The following is a 23,622-nucleotide window of genomic DNA, read 5'->3' as shown; positions in this document are numbered from 1 at the left end:
TGAGTAATAAAATATTGAAAAAACAGATAATGTTCCTACATTTGAGAATGATAATAGGTCAATAATCCACTCTAAATCCGGGTTTATTCTAAACCATGTTGTGTCGTGTCGTTTTTTTGTATTATATTTAATACTCAGGTAAAAAAATATCTGTAACAAGTTACCAATAATTTAAATTCATTTGACTTTACACTACACGATGCACAGTGGAGTTGGCTTAATGTTGAAACTAATATGACAAAATTAGAACTGTTCAATGGAAATAAGCTAGGTATGTTGTACGTTTGTAACTTTGTAAGATGGAGACAAGTGACAACACATGCTGGAGTGGGATCTTTTGCTTTCAAAACTCACCATATGTCGTGTAGAATTGAATATATTCAATTTTGTTGATAACGCAATACCAACATTTTGTTACCGGGATAGTGAATAATGAATAATATGTGAAACGCGATACTATAGGGCGAGTTACAAACTCACCTAACTAATAATAAAAATCGATCAGTTATACGGTGGTATAACTTATGTTTATTTCATCATGCTTTTGAGAGGGACAATAAAATAAAATTAGGTGGGTTCATTTGTTTCGTAAGTAGTTTTTGCATAATTTATTTTCGTGATATTTTAGAATGTTAAATTTCTATCGGTACCTATAATAATTGATAGAAGGAATCAAATTCTCAAAAATCGTTTATTTTCTGTACGTGCCAGTTTGAAATTGTTAAGTAAATACCAATAGATATTTATATATTTATTTCACCAAGATAAATCCCTGTATCCCACGTTTTTATACTGTAACTACCTATTTCGCAATACCAAACGAAATGAAATACGGTTGCTATACAAAATATATTATATTCAGTCTCTGCTGCAGCTGGTTTTGACGTACTTATTTTTATTTATTTTTTTGTTATTTTCTGCACGACGCGCGACGATACCTAGTCATAAAAATAAAACAAATATTGCTTACGAAAATACTATACGTAGATATCTAACAAAAAATTGAACAGAAAAATTAAATTAATATAAATTTTAAAACGATACTAGGTAACGTACCTAATGTTATAACATGGTAATATTATGTAAGTGAGTTGCCATGTATTATACTAGCGAAACATAACAGTACAACACCGAATTCCATATCTGTTGCAATACATGTTGTTTTAATACGTAGCGTAATACTTTTTGTTTATAAAAATTACGCTGTCTCTTATATTATAATAAACGTCAAGCTTACAATAACTTAGAACAAATGTTCCGTCTGATCTGCATAATATAGCACTGTAGGTAACTGAAGTTTCTAGTGCATCATACGCGTATTCGTGTGTGAAAGTCGTTTAAATAATATGAACACGGAAAGTTAATAAAAAATGTATGTTCAAAATACTAATTATTACTATTATAGGTACATATAATTAAGAAATATATTTTCGATAACGTAGTAGCTATATTACGATAAGGCTTCAGCGTTGTATTACAGGTTCGCAGTTAATCTACACATTTTTATTAAATTTTGTCTAAGATGAAAACCTCTATATTATTATAGTGGACAGTCTTGGGGAATTAAGAATGGGCACTACTGAAAATTTAAGAAAAATTATAAAATATACTATAAACATACACCGAAATATATTTATTTTATACTTCTTTCAGATTATTATTATTATTAGAAGGTATTAAAAGAAATGAGTTATTTTCCGTTCTTCACTATTAATTAACTGTGTATTTGTAAATTGGTTACCATGGAATTGAATCTTTTTTATTTAAAACATTTTTTTTCTTAATTTTCTATTGTATTCTCCGTCGTCCTGCATGGTTGGTTCTTCTTCATTATAATTTAATCTTTTTTATTTTTAGTTTTTCTTTGCGTCTCCTATTAAGAGTGTCCGCTATTCAGAGATTTTAACTCCTGTCTTCTATTGTATTGAGATATGTATTTTTGCTGGGGGAGTTTAAAAGCCTGTACTTTTGAGAGAAATCTATCCATTGCGGTTTTACTGTATTATTATAAGTATAATATAATAGACGTATATTAGATATTATAATATATGATAGCAGGCTTTGAGCTTAATTTTTCTCTAAAACTCTTTGCTGATAAATATTTTTTAAGCAGAATATGATAATATTTTTAATATTATTAAATTCATTACAATAGGTATGTATGGTAATTTCAACAGACACAGCGAGAAAGGAGTAGGATAAATACTTGGAACAATTTTTAAGGTCTTGTCTGTGGATAATCTTTTGAATTTATAAAAACTATTGATACCAAAATCACGTGAATAGTGCACTAGGAGAAAATGTGTACAATGTCAGTTGTGTATATTTTGTATCACGTTGTAATGGAATAATACAATAATATTCATGATTGATAATTTTTTTATTTCTAGAATATGTGACCTATATTCTATTACATAATCAAACGACGATTTATATCTAACAGAGCACAGCGGTTTAGATGTGTGTGGTGAGTGTGTGTATGTGTGTGTTACAAGTAATAACACAAACATTATTATGGTATAAATGTAAAATGGTAAAAGTGGTAAAAGTAACATCATCGCCGCTGTGCAATAAAACGATAATGATGACAACCGCAGTTACAGTAGCGTAGGTATATATACCAGCATAATTATAACATATTTAATATAACGTAATGTAAACGTTAAGCTTCTTAACTTACTCGTCCGATAGCAGAAACTTGTCACCGTCTGAATCCACGCACTTGCCTTTGATGCTGAACCTGTTAGCCTGTACGACGATCGACTGCCGGATACCGGACTGGAACCACACGCCCTCCCATCTGGTTGGGAACTTGCAACCCTCTACAAAACACACAGATATTCAATTACAGATAGTTGTATAATAGTAATAATAATAATAATATTATGTAAAGGGGGTTTTTGTTTTTTTTTTTTTAATTAACGTAATGGTAGCTCTGGGTTGACCACACAACGGATCGGTATCACGGCGCACGCACAACCAACCCCTTCACCGTTGTCGCCGCCACCAAATCCCCAAAAATTATCTCGCCTTCTGTCACTTTGCCGAAGAAATTATTTCCGGATCCATTTTTGGTACGCAGTTTTAGGGAGTGATTGGGAGAACGGTGCAGGAGGTATATATGACGACGGTTTGTCGGAAGTTTTTGCATCAGCGCGTACGAGCGAGATATTAAAAGGGCGCACAAAATAGTTTTAAAAAAAAAATAATAGGAAATCCCACCCCGTCCAAATGAAGTCACTAATGTCATTGAAAGGTCTTATCTGGAACCAACTGTCAAAAGCACGTGAGTTGTCCGGCGGCATTGAAAAAATACTCACCGCCTCCACAATCGCCGCAGCATCATATATGATATAATATATATCATACACAATAAATTGAAACTTAATCTGTATTATATATTATATACTCTTATGTAATACCATTTATACCTATGTATTATTTTCTGGATATTTTTGGCATACCTCATCCTTGTTCTCGACTGTATCAGATAAATAATTCAATTCAATAAAACTAATGGAAAAACTCCCTTCAATCGTATTCTCCTTTTGACTGACAGACCGACAGGCCCTTTTCGTGCATGGGTCACGTTCCGTAGTCTTACCAGGAGAGAGTCTGTGTTAGGTTAAAAAAAAATATATAACCTCTAAAACCAATTGGCATTCCGTGTTCGTTACAACAACGACCGTTTCCGTAAAAATTGCAATTAGTTTAATAAAATGCGACCAAGATATAAATACTCATTTGAGTGTTGTACAGTTGGGTAGGTACATGTCGAAATTTAGATTAGGTTGAGTATATTTTAGGCATTGGAGATATTTTTCGCCTCTAAAGAAGAAACGATCTCAAAAAGGGTGTGTGTAGGAATATATATATCTCATTATTCGACGTAGGGGGTTGATTTCGTCTGTACGAATGTAGACGTGGGGTTCTTGTTGGATAAATCGGTATCTCAGCCGAATTTCATTAAAGAGGGTTGTATATTCCCTCGTCAACCTGATTGATCATAAGCTCCATGGGAAAGAGCATAAACCTTTTATATATGGTTTGACTACTTTTGAAAGTGGGCAGTTTATCACTGATTTCTAAACATTGCTTTCAAAAAATAAATAAACAACCTACGTCTATGGGATATTTTTCATATTTTTAAGCACATTTATAAACGTATAAAATAAAATATAATATATAGAGGGATATTTTTTTTAACAAAATCTTTATTTCTTTACTATTTGAAACTTTCATTTCAGTTTTGATACTTGTAGCTAAATACTTTCTTTTAGATTTAAATTCTTAAAGAGAACTTTGTATTAAACCTTTCATGTGTCTTAAACTGACATCGGATCAATGGTTAGACGCATTGCTATGGTTTATTAATAATAGTATATAAGAACTGCTTTCTTGTTTATATTATTGAAGTAGATAGAAATGTATTCTGAGAATAGATGAGACATTTTTACTTCTACCCAAGTCACCAAATCTAAACATGAAACTATTAGATAAGATATGAATAAGCTTCGAACATATCCTAGCGTTTTGCATTTATTATGTGGCTAAAAATTAAATATTGTATTTATCAAATGTCTTAAACATTTTTTTATTTAAACAGTTATTTTAATAAATGTATAAGCGGTATTTCAACACGATATTTTAAATATTCTTAAAATAGTTTATACTGATGTTAAAATATTTATATTAAAACCGTTTATTGAATGTAGCTTAATTTTTTCCTAACTTCACAACTATAAACATACAGGTATATTCTAAAACGGAAATCACATAATTTAGATACTTTAGATACTTATAGGTACGTAAGTGACATTGATCCAAATAGTTTTATTTTACACCAGACAATTTTTGGATTTTATGCCACAAAATCAATTATTATTATATATTATTATATTGTTTTCAATTATTTGCTATGCTTATCTTCTGGTATCCATTGGCTATTTGGCTGACAAACTTGTACGATCCTCGTTTTATAATATATTCTAGGTTATTGAAATCATTTTATCCTCGTAAATAATTGAAGTGCCCCATATAACCTCTTCAAGCTATGATTTGTTGTCCTCCACTTTCTACGTATTATTCACAAAAATACAACAATGAACGTCATTGTTAATTATTTAAATTATTCAAGAAATTTGATGAAAAATGTATTGATTTTACACTTAAGTAATACACCAAGGTAATAATTTTTTCCTAGAACTATTTTAATTTTTTTAATTTTGTAATTATATGCATTTAAGACCCACAATATTATGTTGTTTTTAATTGCTATATCACATTTCCAGAGCCAAATTGTATTACCTTCAAATTAGAATCGTGTGATTTATGAAAATCGATTTAGGTACTTTTGGAAAATACAAGAAAACACAGCATGACAATAAAAGCTATTTACGGAATTGAAGATATTAGAAGAAAATCTTATTTATTTTTAAATTTTTTTACTTGTGTAGTGTGAATTATTATAGTATAATTAATATTCAATTACTAAAAAGTAAAAACAATTACGATTTTGTAAATTGTATTTATAGGTTTATTTCATAATTTAAATAGAGTAAGTACCGTGTAAAATTATTGTATATTATATTATGATTAAAGAGTCATGGATAACGGAACATTGATTTCTATTTGAAATTATTAGATCAGGTTAATAAATAAATTATTAAGGTGTAGTATCAAACAACCATAAAAAACGTGTTCATCGATAATCATTCAAATTTATTGTTTTCGAATTAATTAATGTTCTCATTTTTGGAATAACGCCAACATAGGATAGTGCATACTGTATACATAATAAATAATAATATTATATGATGTAACAGTTTATTTATGTATTTATTTCATCTTTCATTAATTTAATCAATTAAAAAGGGAAAAAAATCATCTGACTTCAAAGCGTCCTTAATGAAATCCAAAAATTAATGACGTTACGGAAAATTAATAAATAATAAGTTGCTAAATATTATTTACAGAATTTGTGAATTATGATAATTTTGTTATCTTATATTATTAATTGCAAAAAGTAATTATTATTTTTTATTTTTTTCTAACAACTTTTTGTGTAGTATAAATGTATAATATATACATACATATTATATAATGTCCCAAAACTTTAACAATAAATTATAACCAACTATATTTAACGGGATAAAATGTAATATAATATACACTGTGATAATTTAAACATTTTTAAATTTTAATTTGAAAGTTAAATAATATTGTGTACACTGTACATTATGTGACATAAAGAAAGCTTGCAGCTGCCTTACAACATTATAAAGATATATTATAGGTACCACCCTAGCTATAACCGAAACCTAGGTTTGGAATTGCGTAGATTAGGTTCCTGCTCGCATAAACACATTTACAGAAATCTTATAGTGTTTGTACATGGTACATGGATTACTACTACAGTCCGTCATTGTTAATACTGAATAAAACCCATGCTACATATTATTATTATTATACAACGTTCACAAAACGGACTTTAATCAAGGTTTAGTAGGAAATTGCCAAGTTAAGTTTCTAAGTGAGGTTCAATAAAGTTTTTTAAAAATATTTTTGAGGAAATATGCATGTATAGGCCATGAAAATAAAAATATAAAATAAAATCTCACTGTAATTTTAATTTTAATTCAATTTTATTATTTTGTCAATTTTGCATATAACTTACAGTAAATATCAATGAAAAATATCAGATACAATTTTTTTTACGTTAAAGTAAACTATATGTAAATACAAGGCAAAATTATACAGCGTAAATAATATAACTATTTTATTTTATAATAATTAAGTAATATTTTTTTGTGGATTTGGTGTATAAAGAGTATAATAGGATTATTCAGATGAAATCTGTAAAACTTAATAATAAGTACCAATGCAGTATGCATATTATATGTGTATTGTATAGGAGACGTGACAGAATCCTTTAATGCAAAATATAAATACATATTTCGATGAGTAATTATAATTTAAAAAGGTCTTGCAAAAAAAACTACTCGTGGCCGTTTAAATAGACAAGAGAACAAAAGGAATAAAAGGCTTGTCCCTATATACTTTGTTCGCGTTATCTTTCTAAGGTATTCGTTCGTTCTCCATATACTATACAAGTGTAAGTATTCCTTTATATATATATCGCTGTATACTATACTAAATGTTTATGATAATTGAAGTCGGTCTAATTTTGTGTGTATAATAATAATACATAATGCTGAGTAACTTAGGTAGGTAAAAAAAAAAGTGAAATCGAGTGAAAACAAAAAAAACCTTTTTTTTTGTTCTAGACAAAATAAACTCTTGACAAAGCAAAAAAATAACAATACCGCGCATCTACTACTTATTCGGGTAAATTTTGAGTGGTAGATCGATATAATAAATTTAAATAAAAAAGAAGAAAAAAGCGTCTATGTTGAAGCGCATAGCAATATATTATATTAAATTATTTTTCATCTGGTTGGTCTTTCCCGAGACGTTCGTCGCTCTAAGAACATATACTATACGATATGAATATAATATAATTATCGTATGATATTTATTATAATACAGCAACACTGTGTACTGGGTGATCAACATTTAATGTTACAAAGTGATTTTCGCACATAAATAAGGAAAATGGCGAACAATTTACAATACTGAAATGTTGTAAAATATAAGAATTGAAAATTATTTCATATCCATAGTGATCTTGAAATCTGTTTATTACTGAGCAACTGATATTTATATTTTATAAACGAAACAGAATTATTTTCTAAAAATGGTGATACTTAAATGATTGGATATTATAATATAATATTCTATATTATTGATATAAAATAAATTGTTTCATTATTTATTTGTAGCTTTTTAAGTAGATGATGAGAAGAATACTAAAAAAAAAATGTTTGATCATTAAATTTTATAACGTTTGCGTTAAATGTATTATAGTGCCAAAATAATATAAGTATTCTGTAGGTATATAAGAAAATGTATTACCGTAAGATGAAGTTCTGATCAATAACATGTTATAATATTAAATTATTATAGGTATTATCTTCAGCCCCGAAATAAACATGCTCGTTGATGTTTTATTTATAGGAATTGATACATAAATGTAACAGGTTACACGTCACGCGTTCAAGTGTCGTTTCGATTGGGCTCTTAATTTCGGACCACATCACTATTATATCACGCACGTGAAATTGGACACCAAAACGAATAACACACACACATACCCGCCGAGTGGAGAATATTGTACCGAAGACAGATAACGCTCGTCCACTCGATGACATCGAACACCCTCGTACATATTAATATTTTGTACAATTTGTATCATCGAGTCATGTGTTATATTCGAGTCCCTCGTCCAGCGGTCACGTCACATAAACGTATACGTAACTATACTGGAAAACGACACGAACGTGTACACTGTACATGTACGTCGTATTGTGCTGACGACGACAATAATAATCTTGTATTCACGAGTGTCAGACGACCAGCGATGTGGGTGAGTGGAAAGCGGCGTCCAACGTACCTTTATTTTACGTCAAATATGTACGCCGAGCACTTACCGCGGTGTCGTCTGTACCGCGCATATTATCACGATGACTCCGAGCGTGTGGGTAAAAAAGAAACGCGTTTACAAGACGCAATAGTTGTATAATAATATATATTACGAAAATAATGAATACATGTCAAATGTGGCGAGGGCACGCCACGATAATACTTAGGTATACCACAACTCTTGGTACGCATTTATATTATAATATAATAATAATTGTATAATTAATACTCGTGGAATACGCGATGGTGTAACTGGAAACCGTTGTTAACGAATAATAATAATAATAATAATAATAATAATAATAATAGCATAATCCCTCGAGGGGATAAGTGCGCCGGGACTTTGGACGGTATGGCGGAGGATCCTGGGAATCGGATAGCGCCGTCCTACGTCTATACAAGGAAATTCAATTAACCGCGGCAAGACGTTTTAACGAACGAAAATGCCCGTCTAATTCGTCTTCGTCGATGATGCTAGCAAGCGCATACTATATAATATAGGCACGTGCGCGCATATATCGTTTAATTAGGTTTATATGCCTTATACCTGTGTGTGTGTGTGTGTGTGTGTGTGTGTGTGTGTGTGTGTGTGTGTGTGTGAGTGTGTGTGTAGTATACGGGAAATTATATCAAAGTTTGCAGCGCCCAGGTAATCTCATTAGACCCGTGGGGGGATGTGTATATACACATATAATATGCCTATATAATAATAATATACTGGTGTGTAACGTTAACCGTATAATGGTCCGGGCGGAGAGTTTGGTACTAGCTTTTTGACCGGTATTTTTCGTTGTGCATACCGAGGGGTGGCTCTCCTCTCGTTGTCGACAAATCGTCCCAACAAATCGAAGGGCCGTGTACGTCCGCGCGTCGTGACGGGGCTATTGTTTTTGGCTTTTATGGATGGCACCTTTTTCCCCCTCTTTTTTTTCTGCGAGAAAAGTCTATGTGTGTGTGAGTGAGTGTGTATAGAAAGCGGTCGTTTGCTAGCGACGAGTGAAGGCGGGGAGGGATGGGTTTGATTTAGGGGAGGGTCGAGAGAGCAGCGTAAAAGAGCAAAAAAGTATGGGCCAGCGGTGCGACGGCCCTCGAGAGAGAGAGATGGATGAGCTCTAATGATGAACCGGCAGTGGTGTAAAGTGAAGGGAATTATTAGACGATGAGTCATCGTTATATAAAATAAAAAAAATCCCCGTATCAAGCGCGTGTGATACATTTAAAAATCCATCATATTTACGCGCACGAAATAGTTTGCAGAGTGCATCGTTTTTTTTTTTTTGCTCGCAACGATAATCGACGACCACTGGCGCAGTGGCGCGCTATCAGCGGATCCCGTTACTTTATCACCGATTTCCGCGATCGCAGATGAGGGATGAAAATATTATATTGTCCCCGCTACTGACGCGAGTAATAGAGTTGACTAGTATTCAGAATTTTCACGCCCCGCTGCTAATTTTATTTTCCTCCGCTGAGCATAGTAAATAATGAACATTTTCGACAGTAAAAATATCAAAAATTATAATAATATATGATTTACAATTTAATTAAATGGGAAAGACAAATTCAACAACGAAAAATAAACATATTTTATCATCGAGGAATATGATTACAGCACAGCAGTACAGCACTCAGGAAATCAGGGCACGTTGCTTTTCAATTTGTCGTTACAATATTATGATCGGTGCATAATAATAACGAGAAAATAAATTAAGTTTTCTAGCAAAATTACAATATTTGTTATACGAAAAATTATAAATGCAAATACGAGAATGTAAAATGTGCCGACCAGCACAATTTCCTTAGTGAACCAACCCCTCCTCTCCGCCAACGCCATAAATACGTCTACGGCTTCCGTAATTCGCATACAGATTACAAAGTGATTTCTTAAGCACGCTCGACCAATTGTTAAGCTTATAAACTATGCGTGGATTCAAGTTCTGACATTTGACATTTTTAAGTACCTGCTATTATACCATGCAGTCTATTAAAAAAAAAAGAAACTTTTTTACGGCATTTAAGGCTTAGCGATCACGCGATCATTTTTTCAAGTTCGTAACTGTACAAACCTACATACTTTTACACTTCATTCAATGGAGTTGATCATGTGCAACTACCACAGTTCTAGATAACCGTTATTACAGATGCGTCCTAATAATCGAATATAATAATATATAATAGACTATTATAGTATGAAGAACCTGTGAGGCTATGAATTATATTACAATAACACTTTATTATATTGTGTGAATGGTGTATGACTTACTTAAGCGCCTACAGCTTGTTTTTCTCGGAAAGCATACGACACGTCAGACCAAAAGACCTAACTTTTACTGTAGATTCGTTTTGCAAGAATTTAGTCACATTCTTCAACACTGCACTCGACGGCCACCGTTTTCTAAGACCAATGGAAGGAATTGCAGGCAGTGGGCTAATAGCGAATGAGAACCGTATGGACGGCGATGACCTTGACTGCGGTATAATAATGTTTGCCTCATCGACCGCTGTCCATTTTGCACGCGGTAATAGGTATAAAGGTGGATTCATACCTCGACGTGTAGAGTATAATATATTCGACTTGTTGGTAACTTGTGACCAACATTGTGTTACTAAGTATTAAATATACGGAGCAGTACTCGACACGACGAAGTGTGAATCCACCTTAATAGTTGTGAGCTGTAACCGCAGTATTTTTTCAAGTCATGGAAGAAACTTGGTCGCCGTCAACCTTTTCTTCCACACCCACATTGCTATGTTATTTAATTCTCGTTCAAACCGTTTTCATACCTACGAGTTCGTATTTATTTATTTTGGAATGCATTTCAGATAAAATGCTGGCTGAACAAATCTTGTCTGTGCATAGTTTCGTGCCTTATCATCTGTGGTCCGAAAAAAAACTCATCTTCCGTTTTCCGAGGATTTTGAGCCGAAGACAGTGCACTAAGGTAAAACGTACCCTCAATTTCACCTATTCCTGCCTATAATTTTATTATTCACAGGTTACTAATATAGTTACTACTGTTACTAGTTAGTATATTATTCATACGCTTCTAGCTGTTTATTTGTTATGCCTTTGTACTTCCCTCCTCATAAATACATGGGAAATAATTTAAATTAAATAATAACAATTCTTACAATTATAATAACCATATACTCTGAGTTGTATTTTAAAACTATATAACTATTTTTAGATGCAAAAGCATCAATAAAATTTTTTATTTCAATTTGATTATCTTTTTCTATGTACAAAATTACTGAGTTGTTGAAATGGTCTTGCAACATACAAGTATGTAACCATGTCTTTATTTTACTCATAGCCGAATAACTTCTTCCCGAGTTTTTTTCACATGTAGCTGGTGAAATTGGCTACTTGAAGAAGTTTGTAGAACTAGGGAATACACTTTTTGGTAGTAAATTTGTCAGGGTTTCATAATCATAATTAGTTTCATTTTTCTTAGTTCCTAATTGTAATAAACTGTTCTTCGTAACTATCATCTCTGATGGAATATTTAGTTTTGATAAATTCAATAAACCTTAAAATCAGTTCAAATAATATCACTTTAACATAGTTTGTTGAAAAAATATAAACTTACTTCATAATGATCAATGAAAAACAAACTTCCTTCATAATTTAATTTAAAAAAAATACCAACAGAAAAACCCATTGATGAACTATGTGTTGAAAATCTTTCCTTCAGTCTTGTCATATGTCTAAGCCCATATCTAGTTGGTTCGTGACTTCCTCATATTTTATTACATTGTATAATAAAAAAATAAAAGCTGTCGTGTAAAAATTTAAAAAAAATTTATATTATCGGCTAATATAAGGTAATAATAATTATGATACTATTATTTTATTAAAACGCCTGAATATTTTTTAGGAAAGTATGGAATAATTGTATTGGGTGTTGTGAATAATTTTGGTGGGTTAAGCCTCCCATAGCCTCCTCCCCTCCCCCCGATCACTGTCTTTGCGTTAAGTCCACGTTATAATAGTTATTTAAAATATTATATTTATTTAAATGCGTGTACACAGCTGCACACGGTACACCTATAGATAAGTTAATAAAATCCTAGTTAAACCTTATTAAAATTATCATAGCAAAACATAACACGCTTTCAAAATGATATATTATTATGTGTTGCATGTATACCGATGAAGTTATATTGTGGATTATTAATTATCGTAGCTTCATTTATTGTGTTTACATATTTTAATAACATAAGTATATTATACAGGTAAGTAAGATTCTAGGTGGAATAGTCATTATACCATACACGAAATGACGATTTTTAATGAGTTCGTTATTTTTGAAATAGTATTAAATAAATGTATAGCTTATAAGTTATAAGCATAAAATACAGTAGAGCATACATAATCATTCTATAGGTACATGTTATTATAAAAAAGTATAGTTATTCTAACCTTGTTAAAGTACATAATATTATGAAAATATCTGCAGTATACCCTCAGTAACATCTATATAGTTACCCCCCCCCACAAAAAAAAAAAAAAAACCCATAATAATACTTTTACCAATGCTGCAGAGACGTTTAATTCGGAATTTTGGTAACCCGGTGGCGCGTTAATGATTTTTTAAAAATTACGCGTTTCACTGAAATATTTATGTAGTCAATAGACTAAATTTATTTTTTCTTCACAAGTTTCATTTATCGTCTAAATTATTCAAACAAAACATAATGTCTGCATTACAAGTTCGCCATCTATAATAATAGTATGTCTTATAGGTAATATTATTGTGTTGTAGTACCTTGGCATAATATCTATATCATATATTTTATAGAGTTACTTAAAAGATATTAGCTGTGCACGAGATGCCAAGATACACATGTATACAATAATACAATATAGTGAATTGTATATCATTAAGTATAAGGTGCTTAACCGTATACGGACTATTAAGTAATAAAAAATGAAAACTTCAATGTAAAACGATATAAGCAGTTTGCTCTCATAATCGCAGCAAATACTTAGGGTAGATAAGAGACGAATTTTTTTTCATTTGGCTTAGCTAATTTGGTACTTCTCAGTCGGTGATTTCTCTCTACGATTACCCACCCATCCTCCATCCAGCCAATCATGCGTTTCCTGACTTGAGTCCGCGGACGGACGTAATTCAATAACACGCCGTCGTATGCAATTTAGTGGCCGACCGTCGTTTTGCAACGTTACCGACAACGCCGCCGCCGAGTTCACGTTTTAGCGGTTTGTCGGCGTGAGCGGCCGACCGCCCGTCAGCGCGTGTGTGGGTGTTTGCGCGGCCGCGCGAGAGACAGAGAGAGGTGATCGATACGCGCGCGCGCGCCGGTCGTCATCGCCGCCGCCGCCGCCGCCGCCGCCGTAGTCAACTCGAGCCGCGCGTACACGCCGTAGACACCCATCGCTGCCTCATACGACTCTCACACGCCGCTACCCTCAAGTCCACCATTCCCATGCATTAAAATACATACGTGTGTAAAAATATATATACACACCCACACAGCCGTTGCCGCTAGAAAACCTTTTCGGGGGGGTAGAAATTAAATATTAATTCGGTTAGAACGCTCGAGCGGCCGCGCTAAAACGATTAATACGTTTCATTTAAGCCGATTAACGGCGGCGGTGGTGCGCCGGGTTTTTCTCGCCCCATCGCCGCCGCCGCCGCGTGGGGTCCACCGACATCGTACTGACTGGGAGGAGGGAGCTCTGTGCAGGCGGAAGGACGTTCAGATTTTCGGTGGGCTGCAGAGAGAGGACCGATTGCGATTTTCCCGGCCACGACTTCCGGTCGTAATCACGTCGTTCGGCCGCCCTTCATGACAAGCCTCGACCGACCCCGGCGATGGCGATGACGACGTGTAGCACTATATGTAGAACTTTAACCCTGAACTAGGGGTACAATAATATGATATATAAAAACATACACCACTTCGAGTTACGAAACTGTTCTTGTATTATACACATACTATTATGATGGTAATTTTTGTGATCATCCATATTGTGATCGGTCATTGTCCCGCTGTGCATTATCCGAAGTGTTTAAGCACCGATCTGTTGGAATTTTTAAAAGTGTTTTTTTTTTGTTTTGTTATGGTGGAGGGGGAGAACACCCTAACCACTTTTTGCCTATTTCCTCTCACTCACCGACCACCGATTCATCATCGCACGCTATACATACACATCCTACCGCAATATTAATTATTATTGTTATTATCCTGTTCCGGACTTAATACTATATTAGGTACAATTATTATGGTTCACAGTCGAATTTTCATATTCTTTACGAAACTACTCTGTACAATGAGTAGAAAATTTAATACGCGTTACGTAGAGCTTAGTACGATGAGGTCAAATTGAATAAACTTCCACTAAGCAATTTATCGAAAATATAACAACTATGTTGCAGTAAAAACACCCGTTAGTATAATTAATAGGCGTATATAGTATACAGCATGTCAAATTTAAACTATAAAAAAATTTATAGGTATTGATTACACCACTGTAATTATTCAAATTTTAGTTGAATTACGTTTTGTTCAAATTTGTTATCAAATGTTTGAAAACAATATTAGTATAGACTATGAGTCAACAACATTAACGTTTTCAAAGAATGCTTTAAGTAAAAGTCGATAAAATAATATCATATAATATAATATTACATTACATTACCACAAAATGTCCAACTTAATGTCTCCATTATATATTTTATATGAAAATTAATGTTTGGTAAAATTACTAAATGTTGTGATATTATTGAATACCTACATTAATAAGAAAATTGTTGCTTTAACATTTTGTAATTTCTACAAATAAAACGTTAGAGACGGAAATGATTCAGGATACGTAGTTCAATTAATTAGAGAAAACTTTAGAGTGATTTTATAATAAATTTGGCTAGAAAATATGGAAAATAATTATTCTTTAACATATTATATTTATAGCATGCACTTTTACATGGATTTTTTGAAGTTCGAGTATTTGCATGCATATGCGTTTTTTTCTCTAAGAAAAGTACATAATAAAGTCTAACTGTTAAACCATACTTTAAAGAGCTTAACTGTTTTTCGTTAATAACAATTTATTCACGACTGGTTTGAAATACATAATATTATTTATTTCATGAACAACGTTATTTAAATATATTAGTTACGCCTTGTTTTAGTTAATAATTAATTAAAATTGTTGTTAAAACAATAATTTGACCTATATATACTGTGTTGCAAAAACTAAATAATGTATTATTTGTTATACCTTTTTTTTTAACATTTCTATCAACTTCATGTGTGTATTTTGACCTCAAAGTGCCATTTCTAAATAACAGTTGGAGAGTAGATTTATTCAAGAGTGAATTTGTTATATTGCAAAACAAATTGCTTGAACCATTGCACCGTATGCTTTTAGAGTTTTAGGTATGTTTAGCGAGAATAAGCTTTACATTTAACTGCACTTTAGTCGAATTAATGCTTCTCAATACTCCGTCTGGCATAATGTGTGTGCTTTGAAATAGTATTACCTACCTGCTTTCATTTTATGGAAAATTAAATTCCATTAAGGGGAAGATTTTAATGGGTCGCATAAAAATCTAATAATAAATAAACGAGTGAAATGAAGTCTTTTATTTGCTTATTTTCTTATTGAAGCGGCGTCTATACGTGGGTGATATAAACGCGTTCAAATTTGTCGAATGAACTCCGAGTAGATAAAAAGAGTATCGCGTAGAGCCATTAAACTCCGTTCTACGCTGCTGTCTATTAGCCGAATACAAAGTAACAAGAATATGAATCAGTTTATACGATGCAAAGGAGTATAACTTATACGAATATTATTATTATTTGCATAAAATACGACTTTTGGCATCGTCCCGAGAGGGCATCGGATATAAACACAAAATGGAAGAGTATATTATTATACGAGTATATACCATAATTAAGTACGACGATATGGATAGGGAAGCAATATAAACTTGTATTATAGGTAGTACCTATACATAAATAAAACTATTCTCGGTCGTATAAAAACCGAAAACCCTTAAAAAGGTAATGCCACCAAAGTCCCTGTCATTTAAATAAATTAAGGGCTACGCTCCAATGAAATTAATTGGCATGCAAACTTGCAAAGACAACAAGAGTACAACTTTATCATGAACTATATTAAGACTATCAAACTTACTATTTGTGTGTCTTCCTCTTCTACTTATAACTAAAACTATAGCTCAAGTTATCTAACGAGGTTAACAATTTTTATAGTAAATTATTGTTATCTAATCAAACAAAAATTCGACAAACTTTTAATACAGTGAATCTTAACGTTTCAAGTTAGGCCACAACCCACAGTCGTTGAGCTCTATGCGAACAAAAGTGAAAAGAGTTCGTAATTTGTTAAATCATTGTTTTTACCATAGTAAATGGGCTATACACAAACAATAATTTTGTTTTTAATTAAGGTGTAAGTATTAAATTTTAATAGAGTATAATTAATTCGATGAAATATTTATTAAAAATAAAATATTGGGATGCAAATAGAAGTTTTAAGTATACATTTTGATGTTAAGTGTTATATAAGTCTGATTAATGAGTAAATAATGAAAATTAATAATACCATTAATCATTAAGTAAAGTATGTATCATCTTATATCTTTCATTGGTATAGTTAAAACAAGTGTTCACTTTCAAAAAAAAAAATTAAGTGACAATAATTTCCATTAATATTAACTTATTTATATAACAAAGGTTGACATTCTTGTAATCGTCATAATCTACGTGACTGATCTAGATAATGTGTCATTTATATTGTACTCCATCCTATAAGAGAAACCTTTTAGTTACCCAATGAACTCTATCGAGTAAATAAATTTATACGAACATTAAAATTAAAATTATGCATTTTGTAACACGTAATAAAATCGATTGAATTGAATGAAAATGTATTTGAAACGTTTGGGGTTTGAGAAAAAATAACTTTATTCAATTACTAGTTAGTAATAACCGTATAATGCTTACCAGCCAATGGTTATAATAAAATAAAAATAAAAAAGGCATTATATAGCATTACATTGCCATTCAAAATAGGATGGGTCAGCTTTGTGATCAAACGAATAAAAAAAATGTAGTGGATTATTTGACTAACTAAGATATTAAATGTTCTCAGATTATATTAATATATTCAATTTAACATTGAAATAATCTGAATTGTAATTGCAAATACCAACCTACCTACCTACCTACAAAATATTAATTTTCAAGTACTTAAAATTGTGGAGTTATACATAAATGGAAAAAAAATGATTAATATTTGTGCAACAATTAATTTAATTTTTTTATTGATATTTTTTAAAGTAAATATAAAAACGCAGTATTTATTTATTTAATTTGTTATTGTTGTTTTTTAACGTATTATTTTGATTAAAACGAGAAAATAAATGTTGATTTTTTTGTTAGTAAAACAGTAGTAATAGTTCTTTGTGGCACCTTTATAGATTGGAAAATCAATAGTTTTAATAAAATTGCAAATAAAATACATGTACGTATTATATTTTAAAATTGATCAGTGTTTTTTAAAACACAACGAAATTATAAAAAAAAGTGTACAAAATAATAATCAAGCACATTTATTAAAATAAAATATCTTGACCATTTTTTGGATAAGCGAATGTATCTCTGTTTATTTATTCTGATTTCGTGATAGTTTTGAATTTTAATGCTCGTAACAAACCTAATATAATAAAACACCAGATAACATTTTTAATATTTCACTTTAATTGAATTAAAGTTTTAAATGTATAAGTTGTGTATACTGCTGTTATGTTTAAAAGTTGAAATGTATATTTTAATTTTAATTTTGGGATGTCCAGATGAATGCATTTTAATATAATGAAATATTTGTTATAATCTCAGTAGTGTAACTGCGATATCAACTTTTCAGTGAATAGGGCGGGAAAGGTAGTAAAATCGTCTCTTATCTCATTGTTCATTTCCATGTTAACGTTCTCTTTTCCCAAACATTAAACAGCATTATATTACAGATTGCTTATTGTAAATTCAATTCCTATGGAAAAATATCAATAATATATTTAAATATTCGAAGATAAAAATAATGACTTTTGACTAAAAATAAAAGTCATAAATTAATAATAATTTTCCAACTGGCATATAAAATAATAAAACACTCTATTATCACTAACAAATATCACGAAAACAGAATATTTTAATGCATTAAATATTGTTAGCTGATTACATTCGGAGGTCATGATGACGTGTTATACCCGTGTCTGTAGTCTCCTCCTTAGTCCTCACACGTTTAACATTAAACTTACGTTCACCGATAGATTTTTTATATAATTGCATTTCATTATTATTGTACATTTGGGCGTTGTAAAACTAAATAACATTGACGTCATTTGTGTTCATCGATGGGTATTGTATACAGTAAAAACAAATTCTGAGAAATAAGCATGAATAAATTAAAATTATTACGAGTTTTTATAAAGTTGAAAAACCAACGAGAAGATTATGTTTCTATTCATATAGACTTATCGTAAACTATAGATTTCATTACTTTAACATTGAACATAACAAAAATGTTTATCGATTATTCTAAACGTTAGTCGATCATAATAAATAATAATATACGTGAGCATGTAAAACGCGGGGATGAGACAATAAATATGGATGTGCAGTGAATAAAAATGTAAAACAATGCATTTAGCAATATTGATAAAATATACTATAACCTTAGATTATGCAATCTTACAAATTATTATTTTCAAATAAAAGTAACTACTTTTAAGTAATTACATGAATTTCATCGAACTAAATACTTATTAGTCTTGTTCATTAATATCATACTGACGGAGATTGCAATTAATTGTTATTATTCTTAATAATACTATAACACATGATGAGTTGTTAAACATAACTTAGAGTACCCAATAATAAACAAAAAATTGACAAATGTTGAATTGAAGATTACAGTAATTACTTACCTACCATGTTTTAAAATTCATCTATTGCCTACATTATATTATGTTTGAAACCGGAATAAATATTTTTGCTCGAAACCATAAATAACGATGGAAATTATATATTATATGATTAGTAAACACAAAGGGTTTTAAGTCTGTAAAAACGGTCATTCGCCTGGGTCCCCTAAGTATCGTTATAAACTATTGTAACTGTAAATGCGGCAGGCATACAGAAGAGCAAAAGCTGCAGATGTTACTGCCAGGTGTTGACCAAGTTGGCCGCAGACGACCCTATGTTCTTGAATCCCTGATTTAAAATTAATTGACAATTTATATGAATTCCTGTTCGGTCAATGAAATATACCAAGATTTTATAAAATTCGAATTTTTAGTAGACATATAATAAGTAATTATTGTCGTTCCATCAGAATGACGGTCTTGTGGTTTTAGATGTCAATTACCAATATCCACCTAAGGGAAAAATAATACTCCAACTGACATATTTAAGAAAGTCATACGTTTTTAACCGCTTTTTTACATAAATAGTCTTAACAATATTTGTCTGTTGGATTAAAATTCGTTCGAAACAACCTATTAAATATCACGAGGAAGCCATACATTTACATCGATGAGAGAGTACTGGATATCGTATAATTTTTCTCGATATTATATATATACGTAAAATCACATGGGAATTATATTTTAGATGTTTGTATAAAATGTGGCGAAGAGAGATTTTTTTAAAGTGATTTTGACGTAGCGTTAAATTTAATAACTTAACATCTAAGTATTTTAATATGAAATGTAAAAGAAACTTTAAGATAAATTCAATTGCATAATCTTATAAAACGTCACTTCCTAATATCATTTTTGTCTCCCCACTAACAAATACTTAACTCTTTGTTATATTTATTACATTAACGATAAAATAAGTTTAACAAGGGTGATTTTGATAAAAATGTTCTAGAAACTAGAAAATATTCACTTAATTTCCGCCATCCAATATCTAGTTTCAAAGAATAAGGTTTAGGACCGTTATATTATTCGGTAATTTTCCAACAAAATTGTACATTATTAATGTTTAGAGTTTTGATGCTTGTTGTAGCCTTTATACGTTATTTGCTTCGTGTAAACTGCAAAAGTATACGTTTATAATATTAGATGTACATGTTGGTACGAGATACCTATAAGTTAAACGATGCTCAAGACAAAGTTGCACTATTGATTTACACTCGTTTCATACGTACATTGTTGTAAACAATGGCTCTCATAATATGTTATTTATTTTTATTAAAATAAAAAAAATATATAAATTCAATTTTACATATAGATATTTCAAATAAATGTACAAAAGAAATTTAAAATAGTTTGTGATTGCATATAAATATATTTTTTAAACAATTATTATTGTGGGTTCAGGTAATTAATAATAACCCAAATTACTTTGCATGTAGGTGTCGTTAGATTATATTTTATAAAACACACACTAAGTTATATTTTTCGAAAATTTTAAATGTTGATCTTAAATTGTATAGGTACATATTATATAAATAATTAATGACTTGAAAAGTTTATCTTAAATGGAAAGTTTTAATTTGAGAGAACATTTAATATTTAAGTCCTTTTAAAGCTTCAATAACTAACCTCCATAATGCAAATATTTTAATTTAACATAACGCATATGCTTGATTTAAGAAAGAAAGTACCGCAGATAATTGTTGCATTAAGTAAACATAAATCTGCTTACAGATCGAAAAGTGTGAGTACAAATATGAAACTATTAATACACTTAAAAATTATGATATATAAGTAGGTAAAAATACTTCACGTATTCCTTTCGGTTTTTTAAGGAAGAATGAATTTTTAAAATATATGTTCAGAAAAATTACTGTTATCTTATAATCGTAATATATTCTGTTTGTACTAACTTCTGAAATAATAATGTTTATACGTTTTATATATTATAAGCTTTTCAATAATTAAATAATAAAATAATATGAAACCTAAAAACACGACACAATCAATCATCTATTAAATACTGGTTTCAATTATCGGAATTAAACATTTTATACGTCATGTAGTTAAAGTTTCTGTGTCAAGACATCAAAATGTCAAATATGTACTTTGTATCGAAGGATATTAAAACTTCAGACAAATATAACCATCGAGACTGCTTCTCTTACAAGGTTAAAAACAATAATAGATAATAAATTTCAATAAAAGTGTTTCACCTTTTTTGTTTAGTGACAACTGTCGGCTAGTCCAGTGGGCGGGAATAAAAAACATAATTTTATCATAGTTGATCAGATATGGAAATCATATGCACGAATTCGTCTCAAAAGGAAGATAATTTTGATGACTTAGTATAGTATACCTAGACTGGGATAAAATACTGTGAATATTTTTATACTTGAATTTTACACGTTATATACATTTCACAAATTCAGTGTAAATATTATTAAATGTCTAAAAATTCTCTGAAAAATAATACAAAAACGTTTTATTTTAAACAATTACTACTTCAACAATTTCATGGAAATTAATTAAATTTAAAAAGCGGGTAAGTGGATGTCGCCCTACTATAAAGTAGGTTACAAGTGGGTCACTGTAATGGATGGTGTTAAATTTGAATTCAACGATATAAATTATCATTGTATATGAAAAACGATTCCAAGCGAAGACGATCTGTTAGTCTATAATATTACTTAGTAATTTAGTAAATCCGATGATATTATTGTGATTAAAGTAATTATTTTTACTAGTAAGTAGTAAGCATTAGTACTATGCAATAGATTAAATCTATTTTTGTCAACAAAAGTACATTTGAAGTCATCGTGTGTTTAAAATCTTATGGTATACTTTAAAAGTTTCAATTACCCAAAAATAATATTTTTAATTTACGACAAAATAACACAAATCATTTTTCTTGGTTATTTAAAATTAAATTTAGTCCACATTTGAACATAAAAAACTGTGATCATATATTTTTAGATTTTTTAGTTACCTGAGTGAAACTTTATTCTAAATTTTCAATTTGTAGCTATAAAATTTGAAAAGTTTTAAAAGTTTTAACGATAAAATTATTTGTAAATTTTGAATGCTATGTATTTTGTCAAAGGTCAAAGGATAAAATATTGTAAATATACATCAAGACTCAAGAGCCTTATATTCAATTTTCATGTTTTTTGAAATAACAAATAAAATGTTATTGACAATTATAGGATAAAAAATAAGAAAATTGAAAATGTCCGTCAACAGATCAAAACGAATCTAAACAAATTCAATCAAGCATATAAATTTATAACAAAAATATAGTGTAAATTTAAAGTATCTGGAGTTATTCATTTTTGAATTACAACGAAATAAAAAAATTGCTATATGAGAAATAAAGTGAATATTCAATGTTGTAAACATTTCAACTTCAAACGCTCATAAAAATTGAATTTCAATTTATAGGAGACATTTTTTTTTTTTTTTGATAAAAGTAGACAAACTTATAAGGAATTATGTATTATATTTTAAAATCTAAAATATAAAAAGAAATTTTTTTGTGAATTCTTAACTCAAAATTATTTTCAAATTTTTATGATTTTCAAGCATTTCATCAAAATTCAAAATTCAAAAGATCATAAAAAACTTTTGTGAATTTAAGTTCAACTTTTTTTTTAATTTCCACTAACAACAACTTATGAGAAACCATCCATAACATTTTTTTATCTACATTAGCTAAGAAAACAAATAATAATCGAAAACTTCATATGCCCATAAATAGTTTAACACGAGTCAAAATATTTTGAAAATGTTATGGTGTATAGAAAACGTGTAATTATATAAACATTCAGTGAAAATGTCATGTGTCTAAAATATTTTTTTTGAGTTACATAAAAAACTAAAATTTATTTTGGAAAAACCCTGGTTTCTGTAAAAATTACCGCCGTGAAGTTGGCCCTTACACTTTTTCAAAAAAAGTTTTGCACAGTGCCATTATTTTGCAAGTAATTAGCAAGAATTTGCAAGTCCATTCCCAGAATTTGCAAGTCAAAAGCAATGGAGTTATAAGGGGTGGAACCAAGGAAGGGCCAACTTCACGCAGCCCTGACTTGTTGTCAGAAACTTTCAAAAC

At 30.3% G+C, this 23,622-nt stretch overlaps 1 protein-coding gene across 2 annotated transcripts in view; it reads right to left on the bottom strand.

Annotated features, from left to right (window-relative positions):
• The window catches only part of LOC111033137, a 170,340-nt gene that overhangs the window by 38,132 nt on the left and 108,586 nt on the right, over positions 1 to 23,622 (bottom strand). For both annotated transcript variants that reach the window (XM_022313735.1, XM_022313736.1), the window contains exon 4: positions 2,681 to 2,822. In XM_022313735.1, the coding sequence (XP_022169427.1) occupies positions 2,681 to 2,822 (142 nt within the window). The remainder of the gene's footprint in view (positions 1 to 2,680; positions 2,823 to 23,622) is intronic.

This window comes from Myzus persicae, unplaced genomic scaffold (assembly GCF_001856785.1).
Source record: "Myzus persicae strain clone G006 unplaced genomic scaffold, MPER_G0061.0, whole genome shotgun sequence".
Classification (NCBI taxonomy): Eukaryota; Metazoa; Arthropoda; class Insecta; order Hemiptera; family Aphididae; genus Myzus; species Myzus persicae.
This window is presented reverse-complemented; position numbering and strand designations above follow the sequence as displayed.